The sequence below is a fragment of the Drosophila gunungcola genome, chromosome 3R (genome assembly GCF_025200985.1).
Source record: "Drosophila gunungcola strain Sukarami chromosome 3R, Dgunungcola_SK_2, whole genome shotgun sequence".
NCBI lineage: Eukaryota > Metazoa > Arthropoda > Insecta > Diptera > Drosophilidae > Drosophila > Drosophila gunungcola.
The window spans coordinates 13,135,204-13,144,493 of NC_069139.1; the positions used below are offsets into that span (position 1 = coordinate 13,135,204).

At 47.8% G+C, this 9,290-nt stretch overlaps 2 protein-coding genes across 2 annotated transcripts; one reads left to right on the forward strand and one right to left on the reverse strand.

The window, feature by feature from the left end:
- Nucleotides 1–576: 576 nt before the first annotated feature.
- On the reverse strand, nucleotides 577–4,118 carry LOC128256062 (protein hunchback). The gene is made up of 5 exons (XM_052986119.1): nucleotides 3,884–4,118; nucleotides 3,493–3,785; nucleotides 2,352–3,437; nucleotides 1,798–2,018; nucleotides 577–1,699 (listed from the first exon to the last, which is right to left on the reverse strand). The coding sequence occupies exons 1-5, from the start codon at nucleotides 3,893–3,895 to the stop codon at nucleotides 1,485–1,487; spliced, it is 1,827 nt and encodes a 608-aa protein (XP_052842079.1). The 5' UTR covers nucleotides 3,896–4,118; the 3' UTR covers nucleotides 577–1,484.
- Nucleotides 4,119–5,165: 1,047 nt separating this feature from the next.
- LOC128256017 (meckelin) lies at nucleotides 5,166–9,274 on the forward strand. The gene is made up of 7 exons (XM_052986016.1): nucleotides 5,166–5,466; nucleotides 6,092–7,056; nucleotides 7,114–8,288; nucleotides 8,348–8,516; nucleotides 8,767–8,854; nucleotides 8,914–9,077; nucleotides 9,139–9,274. The coding sequence occupies exons 1-7, from the start codon at nucleotides 5,217–5,219 to the stop codon at nucleotides 9,217–9,219; spliced, it is 2,892 nt and encodes a 963-aa protein (XP_052841976.1). The 5' UTR covers nucleotides 5,166–5,216; the 3' UTR covers nucleotides 9,220–9,274.
- Nucleotides 9,275–9,290: the final 16 nt, after the last annotated feature.

The window sequence follows — 9,290 nt, forward strand, 5'->3', positions numbered from 1 at the left end:
CACTGCAAATGTAGACATTAAATCTGTTTGTGTGGAGGGAGGATCAAAATGTTTAAAAAGAACTATCCCAAAACTCAAATATGTTCGAGCTTAAAATAATAAAAATCGGTAATTAACTAAAATATTGTCGAAATTGCCACTTCTTATCACGTTATGGAAATGTAATATTTTTTTATGTATACATTATTATTGTATACTTAGCAGAATGCGAAAATAAATGTCCGTAGCATCAGGCTATAATACGCTGTTCCCACTGCTGCACTCCCACGTTGTTAGTTGCAGCACCGATTGAAAAGCTCGGTGTTGCCAAATTGAAGTTTTTTTTTTTAAATTCATACTTACTGAAATCTGAAATCTTACTACTTTAATATATAGGATATAGTATTGATTTTACTGTCTGATAACCTTTCTGTTTAGCACTGTTTTCAGAAATTAACAAAATAATGAAATAATATAGTAAAATTAATAACATTTTGTAACGAGTTTTATATATAAGCGAAAAGTTCTTAAAGCGACAGCCTTTATAAGCTAAAATTAACATATAGGTTTAACCAAATCAATTCAAAAAATGGTGCATTTAGTCGTAGAATAAAATATTTATTTATTATGAAGTCCAGAAGGTTAACATTAAGCGACAATATGGTATGTTACGATAAATTCCCACACTTCAGCTAGGTAAATACTTATGGTTGTAAGTGTCTTTCTATTGCGTATAATACTGTTTGCTTGTTAATCGAATTACGTGTAATGGTGAGCTTGGGCGGGTTAAATTATATATTTAAATAGCCTTTGCATACGGAATACAACCCTTCTTCTGCTTCTTAAATTTAAACACAACTCGTAATCTCTCTCGTTTGCCGCTTCGGCCTCCCTTCAAGTATACTTCATATACTTTTGAAGTTCAAATGCAAAATATAATGTAAATCTTATGCGTCTATCATGTCGATTATCGGTAGATTAGTTTAAGTATAGGCTAAATTTAGGTTGCTTTTGATATGGGCGATAAGTTGTCGATTGCACGAGAAGAATAGATGCTTAGTAGATATTGCACAAAGTAAATAGGTAAGACGTTACAAAAGAGGGCATACAACATAATAAATTAAATTTAGTTTCACTTTCCTTTTTGCCAACATAATTTAAATATCACAGACGTTTTGCCAATTGTTTAACTAATTTGCCGTTTTGCTTGTTAATTTTGCATGCCAAATAGGGAAACCCAGAGTGGGAGTGGTGAGAATGAAATTATACGAATCCGACCGCAGGATTCGATACATATGTATACCTAAATGTCAGTCAAATGTGAAAATAAATCAAGTCTTGTGTTGAACATGGCACATAATTGCTAAAAGGAAAACTGGAGCCAAGCCTACGAGGGTAAACTGCTATACTTATAATCTAGGCGTATTTCAGCGGGTAATTACTACTCCTGGAAGATTGCATGCGGAGATATTGCATGGTACTAGACGAACTGCATCATCCCACGCCTAGTGCATGTTGTCTACTCTGCCTGAAGGGAGTCCCAAGGCGGCGCTCAGGTTGAGTCCTGGTGGAACACCGACTCCAACGCCCACTCCCACACCCACGCCCACTCCGGATCCCGAGTTGCCCTCGCTTTCGCTTTTCCAGGAGGACACTGGTATGTGGGGAGCGGGCAGGCAGTTGCGCAGCGTCTGCACGATCTGAATGGTGTCCATGAGGGCTGAGTGGGAGGAGGAGGAGGAAAAGAAAGAAGCAGGAGGAGACAGTCAGTATATAAAATAGCTGGTGCACAGAACCGGTTCCCAGTTTTGTACTCACTCTTTTGCAGACTCTCACTCTGCTTTCCGTAGGGCTTGCACATAGACGGACGTATGTAGGTCTTCATCCGCGACATGTTCCGCATCAGCTCCGCGAAAATCCGAACTATCTTGTCCTGGCCCACGGCCAAGTGGTCCATGCGACTGGCGTCGCCGGTGGCCCAGGCCCCATTGTGCAGCGCCAGCAGATCCTTGTTTGACTCGATAGAGTCCAGATTAGAGCTAAGGTTGGAGAAAATTCAGCAATTTAACAAGAAATTTAATACCGGAAGTTTAAATTAAAGATTAATTTTACTATGTGACGAAATACGTGGTAGAATATGTTTTGAACTTTCTAGCTTTCAAAAAAACTCAAGTAAATAATTTTTAAACTAAATAGTTAATTAGTTAAGCTGAAAATAAATCTAATTCAAGATATTACTGGGTATGCTCATTGAGTTTTAATAAGAACCCATCCAAAATGTGTTTTATTTAATTGCATTCGGCTCGGAAAGTGAATTGTTTTTAATATTAAGGGTAAACGGAACAAAATATGGGCTTGAGCATTTCACTTACCGCAAGGAGTCGGCCACGTTCTTGTGGGTAATCTGGTCCAGCGAGGAGTGAGAGGAAGACGAAGAGGACGAGTGCGGTGACTGCGATGGCGGCGGCAAAGAATGGTGGCCGTGGTGGGTCTGCGGACCGGCTGCAGCTCCTGCTCCTGCGGCCGATGTGCTTGTGGCCGGTGGTGGCTGCTGGTTGGCGGCCACGGCGGCTGCCACTGCCTGCGATTGCATCAGACCCTGGATCTGAAGATTGGCGGCCGCTGCCGCCACGGCCATGGGATCAAAGTGCTTAGGATCTAGCTGGGCGAAGACGCGCTGTTTTTCCAGCGGACTCAAGTGGTTGCTTAGCTTCTCGAGACTCTGCTGGGCGAGGACGCGGTTCTGCTGTTGGATGAGGGCCGCAGTCAGTTGCTGCTGGTGCTTGGCTGCTGCCTGCTGTTGTTGTTGCTGCTGCTGCTGTTGTTGCTGTTGCTGTTGTTGCTGCTGCTGTTGTTGCTGCTGCTGCTGTTGGTGATGGGCGGCGGCAGCGCTGATCTGGGAGAGCTGCGTCTGGATGCTGCTCTGCTGCTGCTTGGTCAGATGCTGCAGCTGCGGGGGCACTGGCACCTGCGGCACCTTGGCGCCCGTCGACTTAGACAGATCGATCTCCACGTTGGCCGAACTGGAGCTACTTGCCACACTGGAGGCGGAGCCGGCGGCCGAGCCGGCCGGTCCGGATCCAGCTGCTCCGCCAGGCGGCAGGTGGGACAGACGCTGCAGGAACTCTGGCGTATTCACGCCCGGGTACTGCTGCTCCATGAACGGCATAGGCGAGATGCCCATGTGGTTTTTGTAGTAGCGACAGGCGGGACTGGGGCACGACTGCACCACCTCGATGATGAACTCCTTCTCCATGCCGAACTGATCCCGTCCGATGGTGTAGGACTCGATGACAGCCCGCACCGTGGCGTCCACACTCAGGTGCAGGCCGTGCGGCCCAGACATGTGCTTCAACATGACCGCATTGGCGAAGTGCTCGAAGGGCAGCACAATCTTGCCATTGTCGCGCAGGATTAGACGTCCCTGGGAGTCGAGAGTGAGCCGATTGGCCAGGACCCTGTCGGATACTGGCAGTTAGGAGTGTTATCAACCACGATCCAATCTCTACTTACTGAAGATAGGCTGCGCTGGGCAACATGGCGTTGTCCTTGAGATCGCTGAAGCACTGCAGCAGCTCGGCACTGGGATTCCAGCCCTTGTTTTGCAGATACAGCTGCAGCAGCATGTACAGCTTCTCGGTCACATAGCCCACTCCTGGCATTCCGGCATTTGGCTGGGGCAGCAGATCTCCGCCTGCCACGCCCCCGCCGCCGCCACCGCCTCCGGGTCCTTTGGACAGAGCCGCCTTCATGGTCTCGGACAGATCCAATTTGTAGTTGTCGGGATAGAAGTGCTTGGCGTGGTCCTGCAAGGATTGAATGGTGGGTTGATTGATTGATACACACACTCAGACATCGGGGACACCCGCTTCCCCCGCCGCCGCCGCCACCGCCGCCCACTCACCAAATTGTTCATTTTCGTCTGGGTCTGCGGATGACTCTAATCTGTGTGGCGCCAGCGAAGCATCCTGGATTCGAACGACCAACGGCTGCTGGGGATTGGCACTCACCCGTCGGCTGGGGGACGAGACTGGGCTGATTGGCGGCCACGGATCGGGGAAAAAACTGTATGTGTCCGCCGTCTAATTGTCCTTGCAAGGAAGTGGGGGAGGCCAGCAGTGTGACCGTCGCTCGGCTCAGCCAAAAGCCCTAAACTTGCACTGGCGGCTTAACGGAATGTTTACATTTGAATTAAGTTTAAATGTAACGGCCGTGATGCGAATGTTAAGTAATAGGTTTCGAGAAAATATTTAATTACGTTCTTATGAAATTTAAAGCAAATAATTGAAATATTTGCCTGTCTAAGAATGTGTTTAAAGTCATAAAGTTAAAATAACGGCATGAGCCAATTAAGCTGGTTTATCTTTAAAACAAAATTAAAAAAACAAAAACAATATTAATTTTTTTTAATTTTTTAAAAAATACTACTGCTTACATACATTAAAACTTTTTATTTAAAAGTCTCTTTAAACTTATACATTTTTAAATTACAATTAGTACAACTAAAAAAAACAGTATTTTTAAATTTATTGCGTAATAAAAAATATGTACCTATGTAAGTTCTTTCTCCCGCGTTTTAGTGCAATATTAGGAAAAGCTACAAAAATCTAGAAAATAATTGGCCTTTGTGTGTGAATTTTAATATTACTATTCAGCCGTTTGGTGCGATTTTAAAAACTCAAATGTCTCTAAGGGGGGAAGAAATTCCTTGTGATGAACATTTAATATTAGTGTGCGAACAATTTATTTAATAACCTCACGGTTTTGACCGGCCATCACGTTGAATTAAATTTCTAAAATAGCCCATGCCATATTTACCCACAAATCGTATGCAAAATGCTAAGAAAGTAATGATGGCAATCACAATTTTGAGCACGCAAAGTGCTGAAACTTATTGGGAAAGCCATTGGGGGGCACGATAATCCCAGGCGTAACAAGTCTCGGCGACTCATTACACTAGATGTGGTGGCCTCCTGGTCCCGGAATTTCGGTCGAGGGAGCAACCACCTGGGCCAAACCTCCGGATAATGGCCATTTTGCATGCGTGCCCGGCAAAAGTCCGGGGGTTGGGTAGCCATAGCAACCCCGCTCCCACCACGAGTCCACTTGTTTACTTGCCTTCCTTTAAGCGCCTTCCAAGTTGCAGCTGCAATCGATGTTGTGTTCAGTATCCTTTTGAAGTTTGGCGCAGTGGCAACGCAGAGAGCTAAAGCTCCAGAAATCAGAACAGGAACACGATGTCCTTCCCCCGGGTCATTAGCTGGTGCATTCCGCTCCCTTGGATTGGCATACTATTTCAAATTGCCAACTGCTCTCTGGCTAATCCTACGCCTAATCCCGCGCAGCTGCCAACGCCCCACACTTTCCGCTTCCAGAATCCGCTGCAGTGCCTCAAGAACGAGTTCTACAACCTCAACCTATTCGACTGTGTGCCCTGCAACGAGGTCGCTGCTGGAGACGGGGGTTTGGGAAAACTGCAGCCCGACAGTGAGTGGTAGTATTGATCAAACATGGCTAAAAGGGCTTGGCAGCCGAAGGGGCAAGAAACTGCATGGCTACCAAAGGAAAACAATGGCCGTTAACCCCCAGAAAGACCCTCCGTTTTTGGGTCACTTAAGTAGCCGGAATACTTTGAAAATATGATTTTATGGAACTTTATTTACTCATCCTCAAGTTTGTTAAAGCTTCTAGGCTTGTATTATTGTAGGTCTTATACCTAACAATTTTATTCCCTACTTCAAGTTGTTAGCTTATGACTAAAAATGAACTGTGGTTTCTTATACGTTTTTCAATAAATATGAAATTGAGGCCTTTTAAAATATAATACATATGTAGTGTTATCCCATTTAATTATATTAAATATGCTAGCACTCAATTGAATTTTACAATGCTTAAAGCAGAATCACATCCATTTGTACATTAGAAATCTAGTCACTTTAGTATGAAAAATTAAGAAGAATATTTATTAATATGATATTCTAGAGTATAGACGATTGAAGACAACAATCTTTGAATTTTAATCAAAATCTAGATTTTACAAAATCTTTGAGCAGGAACCACTGGATTAAATATATTAAAACATTTTTTCTATAATGCCCTTTCCCCATTGCAGAATTCTCTTGTAAGTGTCCCATTGGCCACCTATCCATCTATGAGCGCGGCAAGACTTGGCCCACCTGCGACGAGATTTGCACCCCGGACAGGAACGACAACTGCACCTCGGTGTGGCTTCCGCAGCCACGTCCCTCCTCTCAATGCAGTTATCGGTACCTCAACTCAACGTCGGTCTTTGCCAGCCAGTTGCCGGTGCATCCGCTCATTTCCGGGATTATCCTGACCAGGACCAATCCGTCGAGCAGCGTGGGCGATTGCCATTCCTGCGAGTTGGGTCACAATTTCCGGTACCAGGACTTCTGCCTGGCCAGCACCCTGCTCCGGCCGTATCTGCACTACAACGCCTTCTGGCAGGCCACCACCAACGCCAGACCGGATTCGGGGTCACCCAGCCACTTTGGTGACCTCAAGTTCGTGGCCTTCTTCTGCCTCACCCTGCGGAACGACACGGCCTGCCAGCAACTGGCCAATCTTTGCGTGCTCTCGCACTTCTCGCTGGAGAAGCACTCGCCCTGCAGCGCCTTCCTGCTCACCCAGGTCTCGGATGTGGTGATGAAGTATGCCCACTCCGGCGAGCAGGTGCGCTCCCTGCAGCCCTTCCTCTTCTACAAGAAGGGTCGCTCCACCAAGGAGTTGCTCTCCAAGACGCTCCAGATGGCGGATCGCCAGGAGCTCCGGCTGTTCAGCACCACCTTTGGCCTGGATGGAGGACTCAAAAGGTGGGGTGCCTTCCACCCGGAGATGCTGAACATGTGCCCGCAGGCGGCTCCAAGTCTGCGAGTGGCTCTGCCCAAGCAGGAGTCGCAGGTCTCCTGTCAACTAGCCCTGGACCGACTCATTGACCTGGCCAACCAGAGGGCCAACGATGAGTTCCTCACCGTTTACCTCAACTTCAGCAGCAACTGGCAGTTCCTGCTTCACCAGCTGCCCGTACTCATCGAGAACCTAACGCCGGAGAATAAGGTGGGCAATTTAATCGCTTACAATTACAATACAGTATATAACTTTCCGGTTTTACAGCGTTCTCAGCCGGAGGAGTGGCAGCTGGTGAAGCGGTTCCAGCTCATCTCCGCCTCTCCGCGGGACAATCGCCTCCACCAGACATTGCCGCGCTACGAGGATGGCCACAAGCTGCAGCTGTACTACTCATTGCGCTATGCGGAGGACATAGAGCTGCACTACACCCTGGACAGGGATCAGCCCGATAGGGTGGGTCTGCCGCTCATCCGCCTGCGTTACCGCCACATTGAGATGGGGTCGGGAAATGCCTCGCTCAGCCAGCTGTACCCGTTCCGCTTGAGGATAAGCTACGAGCAAGTGAAACGAGGATGGGACTGGTTGGTTCTGGAGGTGGCGCTGCCCCTGCTCCTGTTGCTGGCCCTCGCTGCGGCCGTCTTCCGACTCCAGAATCTGCGGAGGAGAAGAAAGACGGATCTGTGCCAGTTGGGCAGCCTAATGGAGCTCCTGCTGCAGCTGGCCGGGAATGTGGCCTACGCTCTACTGGCCACTGCCCTGCTGCTCCTGCTGCTGCAGGCCTCCAGTCCACGGCTGCTGAAGCTACTGCTCTATCCGGCCAGTGGGCTGCAGTTGGTCTTCCTGGCCGTCCAGCTGTGGCGCTCCAGCCAGCTGGAACTGTTCCTCATCGACTGGGAGCGGCCGCGAAGCAGCTGCGAGGGCCAGCGCCTGAACCTGGACAGCTCCTCGCTGTGCTCCAGTGTGCGCACCTTTGTCGCCGAGAGCAGCGTCTCCGCCTGGCGGGTCCTCTTCACGGCCAACGCCTGGATTCGTCTGAGTGTGAGCCAGAGGTACTCCACCTTGGGTCAGTTGTTCGTGGTCATCGCTGGCTATCAGATGCTGGAACGGTTTACCGGCGATCTTGGCCTGCGCTGCTGCTTATTGGCCGCCCTTTACCTGCTCACCTATCTGCTTCAGTTGATAGGCCACCGCCTGCTGGTGGCCAATCCTCTGCAGAAGTTCATCGACCTCTGCAGTCTGGCCAACATCTCGCTGTTCTCGCTGACGGAGCCCGGCTTTGGCTACTACATTCACGGCCGATCACCACACGGCTTTGCCGACACGGACATGTCCTCGATGATACTGCAGCTCCAGAGGACCCAGACCATGTCGGGGCGACGGGGATTGCTCATGGACTCGGACAAGCAGGCCTACATCATCCTCCCGCCCAGGAATCTTCAGTGAGTTTGATGGCTGTCCCTCTAGCGAAGTGTAATCTGTGAATTGGTTATCCTGATAGCATCTACCTGGAGCGGCTGCTGCTGCCCTTCCAGCGAAGCCTCACCGGCAGCCTGTCGCAGACCCTTCTCTACCAGAAGGACATCGTCCCCAGCATCGATGGCCAGATGGAGCGCACCTCCATTGCATATGCCAGTGTCAATCGCTTCTTCTGCGCTTTCATCGATCATGTAAGTCAAGCTGAACGAATTAAAAAGAAATATTACACACAAATATAAGTTAGCGAGTTGATTGATACACCCTTGCATTTCCAACTTAAGAGGTATAACACATGTACAGCTAGAATGTAATTAATTACTATTTTATTAACCCTAGTTCTAAGCCATTTTCTGGTAATAGAAAATTAAGAATCAAATTTTTAAAAATAAGAAGCTGTTTTTTTTTATATTCATTTTTATTTGTTATATGGTCACGTGACAGGCCATCAAGGACATGGACTATATAATCAAAGAGAAGTCCTTTGTGGAGCAACTGCTTAACTGCGAAATCGACAACTACATTACGGAAAGTGAGTAGTTATACATAAAGTTTCGCTGCTACAGACTTACGATTATTTGTATGTTGCAGACAAGGGTACCTTTTATATAGACGACTCGTTCGGCTTCTCCCGTGTTCTCCTTTTGGGAAACCATTTGCACATCTTTGTGCTGGAGCTGCTCCTGCTGCTGTCGATTTTCCTGATGACCTCGAACCTGTTGATTGCAGCTGCTGCAGCTTGTGTGTTTAATATTGTAGGATGGCACCTCACATAATTTATATTCCAATCCAACTAATCTTAGCCATTTATTTTAGTTGCTGCGCCAAGTGTTTCGCCATTGGGTGCGCCGCAATGTCTCCCGCAAGACACTCATCGACGAAAGATTCCTCTTGTAGCCCCAAGGCCAGGAGCAGTATCTGCGCGAGGACGGTTTCTTTGCCATTTGAATAATATGAGAGAAGTACAT

Excerpts from the sequence above, each read along its gene's own strand:
- LOC128256062 (XM_052986119.1), bottom strand. Across the intron at positions 2,019-2,351 it reads AACGTGGCCGACTCCTTGCG|CTCTAATCTGGACTCTATCG; the intron begins GTAAGTGAAATG and ends CTCCAACCTTAG. Across the intron at positions 1,700-1,797 it reads GAGTGAGAGTCTGCAAAAGA|CCCTCATGGACACCATTCAG; the intron begins GTGAGTACAAAA and ends CCTCCCACTCAG.
- LOC128256017 (XM_052986016.1), top strand. The coding sequence starts at position 5,217 with ATGTCCTTCCCCCGGGTCATTAGCTGGTGCATTCCGCTCCCTTGGATT. Across the intron at positions 8,517-8,766 it reads TCTGCGCTTTCATCGATCAT|GCCATCAAGGACATGGACTA; the intron begins GTAAGTCAAGCT and ends GTCACGTGACAG. Across the intron at positions 8,855-8,913 it reads CGACAACTACATTACGGAAA|ACAAGGGTACCTTTTATATA; the intron begins GTGAGTAGTTAT and ends TGTATGTTGCAG.